Consider the following 16,881-nt stretch of genomic DNA (forward strand, 5'->3'; position numbering starts at 1 on the left):
GAGCCCTTCCATCTTGTGCTGAGGTGGTGGGTGGGTGGGTGTGCAAACACAGCACCATATATCAAAAAGACACCACAGTTTCCAGTGGCTTTCCACTGGAAGATTCCAAGGCAAGTGTTGGCACTCTTGAAGTCTCTCCCTACACAGGTGATGGGGTGTTTGTTTGAGGCGGCAGGAAATGAAGAGTTTTGAGCAAGATTTGCTGGGAGGAAGAAGGAGGAAGAAAGACTGGGATCCATCTTGGGCAGGCTGGCTGCAGGCTGACTGGGAGAAATGCCCTGGGGCTGCACTAGTGTGGGGGGACAAATCCCTCTTGAAAAGAGCATGGTGTAAGATCTGGACTCCCTCCGTGCAGACTGAAAATAGGGTAAATAGGTGAATTTCTTAAAGTCTGCTGTGTCTCAATTCTGCAAAGGACCACAGACCCCATGGGCTCTTGCCACTGCTTGGCAGACAGAGAGGGAGGTTTTCTAACTCTGCTTCAGAAGCATGCCATTTGCTTCCCAATGCTGCTATAAACCTTAGGGGAAAGCTCAAGAGCAGAAGAAGATCAAACATTGGAATCACAAGGCTGCCAGCTGAGGAAGGGGAAAGCAGGCTGGGAGGGAAAGACTTTGAAGGACCTCTGATAAGACTTACTTGCTCCTCAAGATCCTTGACAAACAGTTGTTTGAGGACAGGAGGATAGGATAGTTTATCTTCTCACTTCAGCTGCTCACACTCTCTCCTGTCCTCTCCGGACTTTGGGGCAGAAGAACTAGTTCAGAGTTTTACTGAAAAACAAAGCAATTGTCCAAGTCTCATGGCAACCACAGTGAAAAACATTGAGATGGGCTGACCTCAGAAGGCTGTTGAACCAACTTTGTCTTTCTCAGTTAGGCTGAGATGCATCCCATAACAGGAAGCATAGGGTAGATCCACTCAGTGATGTAACGTGGTCAGCGGGGTGGTTGTCTCGGGCACAAGTTTTTAGGGGGCACAACCTGAAATATACTCAGAGTCCTGTAGTGATTTCATGCTCTTTATTGCAGCTTGTAAAACAGTGATTGAATTGCCCCCCAAATCTCATGCTTCTTATATACATTATTTACACAATGAGTCCCATCTGATTGGCTGATTCTGCTTACCTCCTGGAGCCTGATTGGTCTTTTCCTGCAAGCCAATCAGTTGTTGCATTCTAGAATCCTAGAAATATATATATATATATATATATATATATATATATATATATATATGACAGAGTTAAGTCCAGGGAAAATATCAAAATGAAAATATGAAAATGTCAAAATATATATGACAGAGTTAAGTCCAGGGAAAAGGAAACTCTGCTGGTCCCAGAGGAGATTTGCAAATCTTTTTAGTAAATAGGGAAGAGGAACAGAGAAAGATGAAGGACAGCACAACAGCTATGTGGTGTGACAGCTTCCAAAGAGCTTCTCTCTCCATTGTGCCAAGGAAAGGAAAAGAGACAGGTGCCAGGAGGAGGAGGAGGAGGAGGAGGGCAGCCTCATAGCAGCTGCAGAGGGATGTGTCAAATTAACACGCAGCATCGTTTGAGAGGGAGACCCGTGTTGGCGTCAGAGCAGTTACTTAAAGCTCTTATAGTAGCACTAGCTCAGCAGTGATGGCATGTTATTTATTCCCTTTGTAGAAGGGCTGCCTTCTCCAACACTAAAAATAGTAATAATAAAGAATTCTGCCATCCCCCCCCCCGCAAGGAGCTCAGAGTCTCCTTTAATGCAATCGAGCTCAAAAAGAAATGGAAATCATCATAGTTCCAGGAGAAAATTCGGCTCCTCACCTGCCGCCCATCCGATTTCTTGAAGCAAAGCTCAGTCCACTCCTCGGAGCTTTCACTTCCAGGTTTCTTAACACTTTTCTCCTTCCAGCTCTCTTCCTTTCTCTTTTTTATTCCCTCTACCTGATGTTCATCACACTACTAAAAGCAAATACAGTACGAAAGCGAAGAAGCAAACGAAAACAATGTAAGATTGCTGAAGAGTTTGAAACTTTCCCTCCCCCTCCCCTCTCCTTCCAGGTCTCTTAACACTTTCCACCTTCCAACTCTCTTCCTTCCTTTCTTTTATGCCCTCTCCCTCCTGGTTGTAAGAGCAGCAGTTGGTAGTATTTCAAAAAAAGGGAAGAATTGTGCCTGTTGTCGATCTCTCAGAAATCTATATGTGCATGCATTCACACCTAACCCTTAAAACATATTTGTGTGAGGTGTGGATCTTTTTTGAACTCAAATTGTTCATTCCACAAGAGATGTGTCTAAAGGAAGCATTCACACTCCACGGAAGATTCCTTTTTTGGCTTAAACTTTGGATAAGACACTTCATAAATAAATAAGCCAATGCACTGTGCATATCCCTAGTATATTCTAGCCAAGTCTGGCCCTGCCACTTTTACAAAAGTCACCAATAAAAAGAATAATTTTAGAAATGTCACCGGGGAGGGGGTTAAAAAAGGAGTCAGGGGGTTGAAATAAGTGACGCAGAAAGAGCCCAGAAATATTCTTAAAGTGCGGTACTGGGGAAAATATCCACATCGGGTTCTTGTCAACTAAGTTTTACTCAGCATAGACTCACTGAAATTAATAACCATGCATAAGGTTCATTAATTTCAGTAGGTTTACGCTGAGTAAATATTAGTTGAAGACAACCTATTATCAGCAACATTATCTTGTCCTGAAAGCTATATAAATATAATGAATAAATGAATGAAATACAGCTAAAGGAAAAAAGAGCATAAAATCCTTTTTAGAACTAGACATCCGAGGAAATAACTTCATGATATATTGTGTGGGGTGTTATCAGTGGGGTTTTGTTTGTTTGTTTGTATTGATATGGGGAGGTGATTTTGCAGCAGGACTAAGGTGCATGGAGAAGGGAAGTTTCATCTTTGGTACCACAGTGATGGAAGGACACAGAAAGCCCCAAGAGGGCGACTCGGGAAAGTCATAGAATCATAGTACTGTAGAGTTGGAAGGGACCCTGAGGGTCATCCAGTCCAACCCCCTGCAGGGCAGGAATATGCAGCTGGTCCATACAGGGATCGAACCTGCAACCTTGGCGTTATCAGCACCACGGTCTAACCCACTGAGCTATCCAGGCTCATCAGGCAGCACCAACCCAGAACCGAGGGAAGCTCCAGCATCTTCTGCCCTGCCTCGAACCCTTGTCATGCAGTTTCTCTAATCAGAAGTAGCTCACAGATATCATTTTTGCACGTCAGCAAGTGCTGGGGCGCAGCTGTGGTCCTGCTGCTTTCTTTCAGGAATAATACCCATCAAGGGGGGGGGGGCTTTGCAGAGGGATATATTGAATTAACACGCGAAAGGGAGACGGGTTGCATTGGCTTCAGGGCAGTTACTTAAAACTCTAAAAGTAGCACTAGCTACTTGTGGCATGTTACTTACAGTATTCCCGTTGCTGCAGGGGAAAAGGGCATCAGGAAGATGTTAGTGCACACAACCTCATGCCAATGTGGAAGTTACTGTGAGCTGTGTAATATGAGTTAATGCATGTTCTTTGCACTTCTGACCATTTACTGTATTTATTTTTCCCGATTTTAACTATAATATATTGGTTTTGAATGGTCAAATGAGAGTACCCCTAAACATTTTTTAGGAAAAAACCTCTGGATATAATACGATATGATAATATAATATAATATCACAATAGCTATAATATAATTAATATAATAACAATAAAAAGGAAAAAAGGCTAAAAAAGAAGAAGTAAAAGGTAAAAAAACCCCAACCAGCAACAACAATTGTTTCTGCCGCCCCCACCAAGCAAGAACCTCAGAATCTCCTTCAACGCAAACAAGCTGAAAAAGAAACGGAAATCATTCTAGACCCAGGAGAAAAGTTCAACTCCTTACCTGCTGCCGGACCGATTTTTTGCAGCCAAGCTCAGTCCTCTTCTCGGAGGTTTTGCTTCGAGGTTTCTCGCGCTTTTCTTCGTCCTGCTATCTCCCTCTGTCTTCCTTTTATACCCTCTCGCTCCTGATCGTCCCACTACTAAAAGCAAAAAAGAAAGCGAAGGTAACCAGCGAGGATGAGATAAGAAGCTGCATTCCTGGCCAAGCAGCCCCGTTTGCCAGCGGGGATGCTGCCTTTTCTGGGAAGTCCCAAAGGATCATCTGTGGAAGCACCCCATGGAAGTAATCCTTTACTGTTGTTGCCTCTGTGCCAGTCTCAGCAGCACCTGAGTTTTCTGCACTTAAGCAGCGGGGCATTGATGGAAGAGGACTACCCAGAACCTGGCCTTCCTACTACTGCAGTGTAGAATATTTGCAACGGACCGTAGTTATTTTTTAACCTTCCAGTTAATCAGGTACATTCATTTCAGCTGGTGTGCTCTGAGCATGAGTAATGTGGGATAAAATCCAGAGGCTGAGGTGTAAATGGCAAGCTGGGGGAGCAGAGCAGTCCTACGAGGAAAATGTGGCTGATCAAGGCATGTGATGTCCTTGGTTGCACAACCAGACCTGCATCTGCAATACATCAGATGTAATAATAATACTAATAATAACTATTTCTTATTTCTTATTTCTTATTTCTACTCCCATCTGGCTCTGCACATAAAAAATTGCAAAGCATTAAACATTAAAATCTTCCCTAAACAGGGCTGCCTTCAGATCTCTTCTAAAAGTCAGATAGTTGTTTATTTCCTTGGCACTGATGGGAAGGGCGTTCCACAGGGCAGGTGCCACTACCGAGAAGGCCCTCTGCCTGGTTCCCTGTAGCTTCACTTCTCACAGTGAGGGAATGGCCAGAAGGCCCTCGGAGCTGGACCTCAATGGAGAGGCTCCTTCAGGTATACTGAGCTGAGGCCATTTAGGGCTTTAAAGGTCAGCACCTACACTTAGAATTGTGCTCGGAAACGTACCGGGAGCCAATGTAGGTCTTTCAGGAACAGTGTTATATTGTCTCAGTGGCCACTCCCAGTCACCAGTCTAGCTGCCGCGTTCTGGATTAGTTGTAGTTTCCGGGTCACCTTCAAAGGTAGCCCCACGTAGAGCACATTGCAGTAGTCCAAGTGGGAGATAACTAGAGCATGCAGCACTCTGGCAAGACAGTCCATGGGTAGGCAGGGTCTCAGCCTGCGTACCAGATGGAGCTGGGAGACAGTGTGAGAATGCAATGACAACAGGGTTCTGCCTCATATCTGAAGTGTGTCAAGTTCTTTCTTCCAACCCTCTCTCTGCATAGACCTCACTTGTTATTTGCATCAAAATAGATTGGGGAGGGGTTATATGTGTCAGTGAACGTATTGCATTAGCATGTGCCCCTGTTCTTCTTAAAAGGGAGCCCTTTCAACACCAATTTGTCTGCTGAGGAACTCCTGGGCATCCTTTGTCACGTGACCCATTTGCATTGCAGAAAATTCTGAGAATGGAAAAGCTTCATAAGCATGCTATATTGGTTCACATGTAGTGCTGCTCAGACCTGTCAGGTTTCACTGTCAAGGTCCATAGGCTGGGAATGTGCATAAACTCACAGACAGACGTGCCTTGTTGTAGCTGTGCACTGAAGATCAGCAGTGATGACCGTGTATCACCAATTTTGATCTAGGAATGACATACTGCATTTTTCCATGTATAACACCCCCCCCCCATGTATAAGATGCCCCCTATTTGGGGGGACTACAAAGTAAGAAATTTGTACAGTGCACTATCTGTGTATAAGACGAACCCAATTTTTAAACATTATTTTAAGGTAAAAAAAAACCCTAGTCTTATACACGAAAAAGTATGGTACAGTACATACTTCTGATGGGAGACCCCAAATAGAGACTGAAAACACCTACGCAGTTTTAAATCACCAAGGACCATTGAGCTTATCTCCAACAAAAGCCTAATTAACTGGTGCAGGCATGTATTTGTTACTAAATGCTCTGCTGGTGATGATTTGCAACTGTATACCCTGCATAACCTTGAAATGGGAAAATACCTTTGGGTTTTTAATATCTTGGAGCAGAAATTAGATCCTGTTTACAAGTTCCCCTCTCCCCCTCTCCTGCCCAACACACAGCTCTGCTCAAACAGGTGATTTCTGAGAAAACGAAAGTTAATGGGGTCGCTGTAGGTCCTCCTCCTCCTTGTAAATCAATTCTTGAACTGGGCTGGGTCCTGATTGGGTTTCTGAACTCTTACCGCAGTACAGTGTCAAAAAATTTCAGATTAAAATAGCCACTGCTGGCGCTCAGAGCGTGGGGCAAGAAATTCCCCCTGCAGACACTTCTCAGTTGGCTGTGCAGATGCAGCTGCTACCTGCCTGTCCATTCTATAAGTAGACGGAGTCGGAGGGTGGGGGTGGTGAAGAGCTCCAGCTCCCAAGGTTGCAGGAAGCTGGAGGACAAGATGGGGGCCATGGAAACTCTTGAAGGGAGCATTGCCCAGTGCCCCCTGAATGATGTCCCCTAAGGCTGAGGGTGTCAGATAAGACACAGGCTTTGCTGTCAGTCTAGGATCACTCCGAGGAGAGTCTGGTGTCCTTCCTGCCTGCCTGGTTTGCAAAGCCAGCTTGTCATGCAGGCTCTGTAGCTGATCTGCAGCCTTCAGAATCTTAGAACTTTTCCAAAAAATAAACTATTTCTTCCTCATGTTCAGTCTTGTAATATGAAGCCATTGGATCAGGCCCTACCCTCCAGAGCAGAAGAAAACAAGCTTATTCCCTCTTCTGTGTGACAACCCTTGAGATATTTGAAGATGGCTATCGAATCTCCTCTCAATCTCCTCTTTTCCAGGATAAACATACCCAGCTCCTTCAAGTGCTCCTCATAAGGCTTAGTTTCCAGAGCTTTGGTCATCTTGGTCGCCCTCCTCTGTACAAGTTGGAGCTTGCCAATATCCTTCTTCTGAAGGATATGAGGAGCTTCCAGTTTCAACATCACTGTCTGCATCATGTTTTCTCCTCACCCAAGAGAATGACTTGTATACTTTCCCAGTTGGGAGCAACTTTCCAGAGGAGATTTTAGAGGAGATGTGGGGGAGATGAGTTGAAAAAGAGGACAGGGACTCCTGCCCCATTAACATTTGTGTAGAAGGGGGAATGGCAGCAAGTATTTCCTTCAGCGTAGGGGAAAATCTCCTGAGGGAAGTGGGCAAATATATTATTTTCAGTTTCTCTCAGTTTCTCATTTTTCCAGTATTTAAGTTCAGCTCTTCTCATCTCCATATCAGCTGGCTATTTCCTTTTTTAAAGAAGTTCTCAGGAAAATTCATCAGGACTTCTATTTATTATGATTATAATTATTATTATTATCTTCCCCAAAAGGCAGGGTACAAAATGCAATGAACACAGCTGAAAAGCATTTAAAACAACACAGGAAAAAAAGTTAATATGTTTTGCCGGTAGTGGGTTCCTGTTGTATCACTGCAGGAAAGCTATTCCACAGAACAGGGGAAGTCACACTAAAAGCCCTGCTCTGAATTACAGAAGATCTACCCAAATATCAGGAGTGAGTGGCAGATTTTATCCTGCCTGCATGATTGTTCTCGCTGGCCCTGGTTAATAGGGGTTAGAAAGTATGATGGGCACTGACTCATTCTATACATAAAGCTTTGTTGGAAGAGGTTTTTAAAGCAATAAATACATCATGGTACAAATGTTGCCACTGTTAAATCAACGAGATCATGAGCTGCAGGCATCCATGCTATGAAGGAAGGATTGTGGAACAACACTGTTTATTTCACAGCATTTATGTCCTACTTAATTGCAATAAAACCTCAAAGCAGTTGAGACGGGCGATAGAACCCGTCCTATTTTCTTCTTTGCAGATGCCAAAATATTTTGCGCTGCTCCTGAAATTTCTTCCGTCCTTTGCAAATATTCCAATCTACACGGCAGTCATAGGAGAGTCGAGCTCTGGAAAGTCATAGGCAGGGGTCTGCAACCCACGGCTCCGGAGCCGCATGTGGCTCTTTTACACCTTTGCCGCGGCTCCGGGGCAGATACTAGCGAGGGGAGGAGGCGCATTGTGCGCCCCGACACTCCCCACTGTGGCAGGCGCTGTACTGGCTGTGACGTCGCATGGGGGCGGTGCGTGCGTTAGTCCCGACGTCACCTTCCCGCCCGCTGTAAGATCGCGGCTCTGGAGATATATTTGTTTTAAATGTCGCAGTGGTTTTGCGGCTCCCATGTTTTTTTTCCTTCGGAAACGGGTCCAAGTGGCTCTTTTTGTCTTAAAGGTTGCAGACCCCTGGTCATAGGATTGTAGAATTGCAGATCTGGAAGGTAACCCAAGGGTCATCTAGATCAACCCCCTGAAATCAGTGCCATGTGGAGCTTAAGTGCAGAAAACGCGGGAGCTGCTGAGACGGGCACAGAGGCAACTACGGCAGAAGTAAAGGATTAACCATCTCGGATGCTTCAAGTTTCATGAGTAATCCTTTGGGACCTTCCCAGGAAAGGCAGCTGCACCGCTGTCAATCAGGCTGCTTGGAGCTCCCTCTAGCGGGGAATGCGGCTCTTGCTATCCTCGTCCTCGCTCGTACTTTCGCTTTCTTCTTTGCTTTTTTTAGCGCGACGACCGGGAGGGAGCAGGAATAAAAGCGAGAGAGAGAGAAAGAGTTGGACGGAGGAAAGGCTAAGAGATCAGGAAGCAAAGCCTCCGAAGAGGGAACTGAGCTTTACTGCAAAAAATTCGGACTGGCCACAGGTAAGGAGATGAGCATTTCTCCTGGGCTCTGATGATTTTCGTGTTTTTTGTTTTTTTCTGAGCGTGTCTGCGTTAAAGGAGACTCTGAGCTCATTGCTAGGCGGGGGCGGCAGAATCGTTTATTTTTACTCTTAATGATGTTGGAGAAGGCTGCCCTTCTTCCCCGCTGCAAAGGGAATAAATAACATGCCATCACCAGGGAGCAAGCAGAGCTGGTGCTACTCTAAGAGTTGTAAGTAACTGCTCTGAAATCGACGCGGGTCTCTCCTTGGAGCGGTGACGCGTGTTCATTCATCATTCCCCTCTGCAGCTGCTACGAGGCTGCCCTCCTGCTCCTCTCGCCTCCTGCTGCCTCTTTCCCTTTTTGGGGTTTGGCAGAGTGGAGGGGAAAACTCTTTAAAAGCAGGCAGAGCCTTAGCTAGGTGATCTGGCGCCCCTGGCAGAACCGTCCAGATTGCGCCCCCCAGGCCACGGACAAATTAGCTCTCCTTTCCGTATCTCCTCCAACCCCCCTTCCTCCCATTCAATTCCTCACGCACAGGAAATCCAATATTTTATATTTAATTTATTATGTCTTAATAAAAGGTTTCAGCAAAGAAAATGACATTTTTATGTGAGTTGGCAGGTGTGTTTTTTAATGTAATTCAGTTGTAAAACAATACACAGTTAGGCCTAAATGGAACGTACAAACCATATCATACTGATTTTCCCCACAATAATTCTGGTCTCAGAGCCGGAGGTGTTGGAGATCCTATACACTCTCTCACACACACATGCACACAAAGCCCACAGCCCACCACCCTTCCCCCCTCGATCCCAAATCTCTCCACTGGTGCACACAGCCCTCCCTTCCAGGCTGCTCTTCGCCAACATACCCCACACACACCTGGAGCAGGGAGGGGGGGAGAGAGGGAGACCTCATTCATTAGCCCCTCCCCTCGTGTCCGGGCTCTTCCCTCACCTTGGATGCCAGGATCAGAAGGAAAAGAGCTCCCATCCCATTCTCTCCCTCCCTGAAGGGAAGGTGGTGGGGTGGGGGGAGAGAGAGAAAGGACCCAACTTCCGGCCAACTATCGAACCCTAACCCTGCTCTGTGCACCCCCCCCTTTCCTCTCCCAGCAACACCAACAAGAAATCTCAGCAGCCCCCCAGGTGATATCCAGTCAGGAGCGTGAGGAAAAGTCTCTCACCCCTAAAAAACTTCGGAGAGGGGGAGAGAGAAGGGGAAAGAAAATAAAGGTTTGCTGAAGGGTCAGGAGGCGAGGAATTTGTGTCTGGTCCTTCCACAGGTTGGGAAGAAGGAGCGGGGAGGCTGTCTCCAATCGGAGAGGAGAAACCATTTCGTTGGAAAGCTGAGACAGTGGTACCTTGGTTTGCAACCACTTTGGATTACAACCGATTCGGGTTACAACCATGTCAAACCCGGAAGTGCCTGTCCCTTTTTAAAAATCAAAACCAATTTTTTTGGGGGGAGGCCCCATTGGCGAAAGCGCCCTTGGGTTAAAACCTGTTTTGGTTTACAACTGAATCTCCGGAATGGATTATGTTTTTAAACCAAGGTACCACTGTAATGTACAGCTTGGGGGAGGGGGAAGTGGGTGGAGAATTTAGACACATAAGGTGTATCTGATTATTAATTACTTAAATCAGTGGTTTTCAACCAGGGTGGTGTGGCACCCTGGGGTGCCTTGAATGGTGGGTCAGGGGTGCCGTGGGCAACACTGGCCTCCGTCCCTCTTTCATTCCCTCCCTCCTCTGATGCCCTCATGTCTCTGCCTCCCAAAGGCTTGAAGAACCGTTTGTTGCAGCAGCCCAGGCTACAAGATCCCCAGGTGGATGGTGCCTCTGGGGCTGGCCAGGGGGTGCTGGTTGCCAGGAGCTGAAAGGGCCCTCAGAGTAAGCAGGCAAGTGGGCAAGGAAGCCCAGCCAGCCAGACCACCAGCCCTTCCTGTTGGAAATGGACAGACAAGTCCCAGGTCCCTGTGGGGAGGCAGGGACAGTAAATCAGAGACCAGGGGCTGCATCAGCACCTGCCCAGAGGACTCCCAGAGGGGAGAGGAGGCTGAGGGAAGACTTAACAAGGAGGGGGGTTGTTTGAAAAAGGGTGAGAGGCTGCCAGCTCTGCAGGCAAGGGGTGACATAACTGGGCTCCTGAGCCCCACAGGGATGCTACAGAAAGAAGGTACTTGGTCAAAGGAGCTGGGGACTAAAAAAGGTTGAAAACCTCTGACGTCAATGACAAGCAGTGGAAGAATTTACACACAGTGTCTAAAGGAAGGGTGCACTCTTAAAAAATACTTAAATAAAACTGCCCGAACCCCTTCTTCTTTTTGACCAGAACCCCCTCTTCTCCACCTTCAGACTGATAACTCTCCCGTTGTGGGGAAGAAAGAGCCTTAGAGAGTGGGGGAAGGTGGGGACCTTCATGGCAGGAGCTTCTCCTACACTCGAGTAGGACCCTGGCAGAGACATGTGCCCGACTGGCATGTTCTCTCCCTCCTGGTCAATCTTTCAGGAGCTTCAAAAGTTTTCTTCAGCCAAAAACATCACAGTGACCGATGCCAACAGACATCAGCACACTTAGGGATCCGTAGAGTCTTCGCAGTTTGCGTAACGGACCTCAGCAACTCAGCATTTTGGCTAATTTGCTTTATTTACATATAAACACACATGGAGCACTGCAACATGGCGCCCTCTCTCTCTAGAATCAGTCAGCAAAGAGAAAGAACAAAGGACAATAGTCGCACTTCACGGAACACAGTAACACAAACATCCTTTCTCTGTCACTTCCCACTCTGTGGAGTCAAAACATACACCGTCATGTGATAGACAACAATCCCATGACTGCAATCACGGAGCAGGAATTCTAACACTTCAGTCCTTGCAACTTCCTCATTGGTGCAAGAGGTACTGGGAAGAGTTGCTGTGTTCACTGGGCTTGCGCTGTTTAGGTTTTTTTGAGTAAAGAGTTAACGTCATTGACAACGGGTGTTTTATTGTTTGCCAACTCCAGCTCCTGACGTCCCATGAACTTTGGGCACTTTATCCTTGCGCTCACTTTAGAATTATGGAATGTGATGGGATTCATACCTTCTACCTATAAAGCTTTGTTGCTTGGCAAATGATAATAATATTGGAGACACTGGAAATTTTACGGAGAGCATGCCACTAATGAATGCTTCTAGTTACGCCAGTCACTTAACATTTTCCTGCTTCCTTTCTCGGCAGCACACCAAGAACCACAATGGTGGAAGACTTCGAGGTAGCCATCTCTCAGGGCCAATTGGCAGGCACTGTTTCGCAAGTGCTGGCAAAACCACTGCACTTTTTCAACAGCACTCCGCTCCACATTGCCGTAGTAGGAGAGCCCGGCTCCGGGAAGTCCTCCTTCATCAATGCCATGCTGGGTCTTCGTGCCGATGACCCACGTGCCGCTGCAACTGGCATACAGATGACGACGGTGCAAGTCAAGGATTACCCACACCCGACACTTCCACAAGTGATCCTTTGGGACCACCCCGGAAAGGGAACGCCAACTTTTGGGGAGGACAAATTTGAGAAGGTCAATTTGAATCACTTTGATTTCTTCATCATCGTCGGCTCCCAGCGCTTCCGCTCCACCCATTCTGACCTGGTCCGTGAGATCCAAGATATGGGCAAGAGCTTCTACTTTGTGCGCACCAAAGCAGACCTGGACCTGTCAGCCGCCAAGAGGCAACAGCCATCTGACTACAATGAGAAGAAGGTCCTCTTGCACATCCAGGAGGACTGCAAAGAGTGCTTGGTAAGAGAAGGAGTGAGGGACCCACAAGTCTTCATCGTCTCCAACTGGGAAGCCGACCGCTTTGACTTCCCCCTCCTGCAGGAAACGCTGAAGAATGATCTCCTGCGGCTGAAGAGGCAAGCCTTTCTGCTCCGCTTCCCTAGCATCTGCCTGCCTATCTTAGAGAAAAAGAAAACCGCTGTGAAGGAGAAGATTTGGACCAAAGGGCTTGTTTTGCTGGTCGCTCTTGGAAGCCCAGTTCCCTTCCTTCTCCCCATATTTCTGTTTAGTAAGTTCCGCTCCTGGTGCTTCCTAGACTTTGGCCTGGACAATCCATCCCTTGCAGCTCTGGCCCAGCGTGTTGGAAAGACAAGCACAGCCCTTAAAGCAGCAATGCAGTCCCTGGGAATGTTCTCTGCCATTTTATGGGTCCTGCCAGACTTGGTGGGACTCTCAGTGATGGCTTATGAATATCACCGCTGGGAGCGTTTCCCCATCTTTGGCTGCCTTCTGTCCGGAGGGATTTCACTTCTTCGCACCTACTTCATGCTGCAGAAATGCATATTGGGTGCTGCTGATGACACCAAGAGGGTTTTGTCCAAAGCTCTTGAGGCAGAGGGGAAAAAGTCTATTTAGCAGCAAACAGATGCACTATGATGACTAAGTGCTTGATATATAGTATCTGGCGAATTATACGTTTCCATTTTTAAAACAACCACCACCAAAAGACATTAAAATAATAATAATCAGATGATCAGGTTTTTTATTTTAAAAATTCCATAAATCTTAGGCTTCTCATTTTAATAATACCCCTTCAGTTACTTTTTAAAATTAGTATCTCTATCCAATGTATAAGAATTAAGACCAATACCAAAAAAGGGACTTTGGGACAAATGGACTTTTTCCTATTCATAATTCTTTCAGTCCACTAATGAATTGCTCTGTATATGATGTCAGACTAGAAAAAACTAGTGACGTCTGTGAACCTGCTTGCAAGGATGGTCTCAAGTTATAATTTATGCAGGCTGCAGCATTCACTTTCTCTCCCTCTCTCTTGATATATATATATATGCGCGCTGCATTTGCTTTTTTTCTTTAGGAACAAGAGTTAGCTCTATATCACAAGTCCCATGCAACATCTATTTCAGAATTTGCTTTCCCTCATACACACTCAAACTGAAGGAGGGCATTCAGCTAGACAGGAGCCTCCACATTTGTGAAATAGAAAGTTGAGGTAATTTTAATCTGTTCTAGTATTTAAACTCTTGCATATCTTAAAGCACAACTGTAATTGTTTCCTGGTTTTATTGTTTCATCTCTTTGCAAACCGCTTTGAGGTTTTATTAGAATCAAGTGCTGTATAAGTTTTCATGAAATAAACTAATTGGTTAAATTAATCTCCTTGCTACTGCCACTGTTTGTGTTATAATCAACGCTGCTTTCACATGGTCACTCTAATTATTTTAGAAATGTCCAGCAAAATCCGGATGTACGGCAGCCCATGTCGGCAGTGTAGCTTTTTGGGGGAGAAAAAACCATACACTTTTGTGTTTGGATTTTCTCCTTTTGAAATATGGCCACCCTAACTAATCAGCTTTCAGTTTTCTATGAAAGTCTCAGAAATGAGAAATATTGTGAATTATCTAGACCCCCCCCCATCCTTCTTTGGCAATCACTCATAGCCGAGTAAGATTGTCTTCCATAAACATGGTTTTAACACTATGTCCGAAAGTGACTGTGGAGCCCAATTCTGGATCCACACGTCCTTCCACCGTGGGGACATAGGTTTCCGGATGGGAGTTGATCACGGTGTAGATTTGCCAAGCATGCCTTCCTCTTAGCACGTTTCTCGTTTCTCCCTTGTGTCCTGCACCCATCAACGTTTGTGTTACGAAAAAATTGCAGGGCTTTAGCAGGAAACTATGCAGTCTGTGCCTATTGCAAACGAAGCAGAATGACCACCCCAAAACATTTGTAGATGCAAAGAGTATTGAAAGTGGGATTGCATATAATCACCCCAATATGAGCTCAGATATGAATGCTCAATAAAAAGGACATCACTGAGAGCCAGTGTGGTGTAGTGGTTAAGAGCGGTGGACTCGTAATCTGGTGAACTGGGTTCGATTCCCCGCTCCTCCACATGCAGCTGCTGGGTGACCTTGGGCCAGTCACACTTCTCTGAAGTCTCTCAGCCCCACTCACCTAACAGAGTGTTTGTTGTGGGGGAGGAAGGGAAAGGAGAATGTTAGCTGCTTTGAGACTCCTTAGGGTAGTGATAAAGCAGGATATCAAATCCAAACTACTCTTCTTCTTCTTCTTCTTCTTCTTCTTCTTCTTCTTCTTCTTCTTCTTCTTCTTGTGGGGGGTAAAAATGGCTGTTTGTTTTGTTTACAGAAAGAACACTCTAAATGGTGTGAATTAAACTGCACTGCACAATGTGTGGCAAAGTCCCAGGAAGATCTGTAGGCACATTGCTTACCTGCAGGCAGGGATCTGCTTTTTAAAACTTATTTTGCAGTGACACATAATATTAGGTAATTTATAGATGATATACGGTGACGATAAAGGCTCAGGAACCATGCCAGGGCCAAGAGGAAATCTTTTTGCAACCCAAAGAGGCGTTTCCACTTAATGTCTTTTGAAAGTTTTATTGCAAGCTAAATATAAGCATTCTAATTTTAGCACCCACCTAGCACAAGCACAACCCCTGTGGGGAAATGAAAAATACCTGTTGCTGCTGCCCCTTCTTACCTCTTTTTCAGAACATCTCTGGAGCACAAAGCTGGTCAGCAGTGCCTCCAGAGATGTTCTGAAAAAGAGGTCAGAAGGGCCAGCAGCAACAGGCATTTTTCATTTCTCTTTCTGCAGTCTTCCCAGTGGTCGTTCCTCCTCTAGTCACTGCTGTGGATACACAACTTGATTGGGCACTGCAGGTACCTGTGAGGGCAGTGTTAATGTTGCATGCATGAAGAGTTGTTTTAATGATATATATTAACCTTTTGCTGGTGAGCTCCCATTGCTCTGTCCCAGCTCCTGCCAACCTCGCAGTGTGAAAGCATGCCAGTGCAAGTAGATAAATAGGTACCGCTGCGGCAGGAAGGTACCATATTTTTCGCTCTATAAGACGCACCAGACCATAAGATGCACCTAGTTTTTGGAGGAGGAAAACAAGGAAACAAATATTCTGAATCCCAGAAGCCAGAACAGCAAGAGGGATCACTGCGCAGCGAAAGCAGTGATCCCTCTTGCTGTTCTGGTTTCTGGGATATCTGCGCAGCCTGCATTCACTCTGTAAGATGCACACACATTTCCCCTTACTTTTTAGGAGGGGAAAAGTGAGTCTTATAGAGCAAAAAATACGGTAAATGGCGTTTCCATGCACTCTTGGTTTCCGTCATGATGTTCTGTTGTGCCAGTAGCAGTTTAGTTATGTTGGCAGCATGACCCGGAAAAACTGTCTGTGGACAAATGCCGGCTCCCTTGGCCTGAAAGTGAGATGAGCGCTGCAACCCCATAGTCGCCTTTGATTGGACTTAACTGTCCAGGGGTCCTTTACCTTTACTGCTTAAAAATAAGCACTTTCATTTTGATCACTGTTTAGCTCCTTAAAAGCAGCCAAACTGATGCATTAATTGCATTTTATTGGGAGTGAAATAAAATATTCTGATACACACACACACACACACACACACACAAAGCAATGTGACATATGAACTTTTGCATATTTTGCATGCAAACATTTTGCACTCCAGCTGACTTTCTTCTACAGTTTTGTGTCGTGCTCCTTTTTTGACCTCAAAAAAAGAGTTTTTAGATCTCCCTCCTTCCCTTCCTATCCCATCTCTCCATCCTCGCCCCCCCCCCCGACATCCCCAGCCCCTTGATCGATCTGCAATTGCTTCCAGCAACTTGTTCAACTGGAACTTGATTCATGCCCTGGAACGAATGTTTGCAATTTGGCTCCGATTTGGCTAAGCAGTGAGAAGCCTTCCCCAAAGCCATGCTGATGCCAGTGTACTGCCAGCCTCAAGGAGGGATCAGTTGCATATGCCTAATTCATTCTGCAGAACCCAGTGACACCTAGAACTCAGCCATGAATCATCCAGAGTGAGTATATGAATTCCTTCCAGCAAACATATCATGCTTTGATGGACAACAAATGCCTTCTCTCTCATTTATTGAGAAATATAAGCCTGCTGCTTTTCAGCAAGGACTAAACCATTCTATTATGACAAGATCTGACCAGCTAAGACCGTTGCCTGATTCTGTTTTAGACCTATGGCAGGAAATCTAACTGATACAGTGGCTCCTTTTTTTATTCTTAATATGTGATTTCTACTGGAATTTCTTGTGTTTAATTTATATTAACTGATATGTTCTAATGGTTATTTTATAATGAATTTGAAATGGCATGTCTATATTGCCAAAATGAATTATCTTGTTTTTAGT

The 16,881-nt window shown here is 45.6% G+C and overlaps 2 protein-coding genes and 1 pseudogene across 4 annotated transcripts in view; 2 read left to right on the top strand and 1 right to left on the bottom strand.

Moving 5' to 3' along the window:
- Nucleotides 1–4,009, bottom strand: part of LOC308590112 (interferon-inducible GTPase 5-like) — a 68,833-nt gene extending 64,824 nt beyond the window's left edge. Inside the window, exons 1-2 of the mRNA XM_081199805.1 lie at nt 3,886–4,009; nt 1,802–1,936 (exon numbers count right to left, since the gene is read on the bottom strand). Of these exons, the coding sequence (XP_081055931.1) occupies nt 1,802–1,812 (11 nt within the window). The 5' untranslated portion in view covers nt 1,813–1,936; nt 3,886–4,009. The remainder of the gene's footprint in view (nt 1–1,801; nt 1,937–3,885) is intronic.
- LOC308590114 (interferon-inducible GTPase 5-like) overlaps nt 1–16,881 on the top strand; it is a 72,347-nt gene that overhangs the window by 32,833 nt on the left and 22,633 nt on the right. The window lies entirely within an intron of this gene.
- LOC308590118 (interferon-inducible GTPase 5 pseudogene) lies at nt 8,220–13,183 on the top strand (annotated as a pseudogene). The gene is made up of 3 exons (XR_014013305.1): nt 8,220–8,354; nt 8,533–8,669; nt 11,898–13,183. The product of XR_014013305.1 is annotated as an interferon-inducible GTPase 5 pseudogene (transcript).

This window comes from Podarcis bocagei, assembly GCF_964188305.1.
Source record: "Podarcis bocagei genome assembly, chromosome: 7".
Classification (NCBI taxonomy): Eukaryota; Metazoa; Chordata; class Lepidosauria; order Squamata; family Lacertidae; genus Podarcis; species Podarcis bocagei.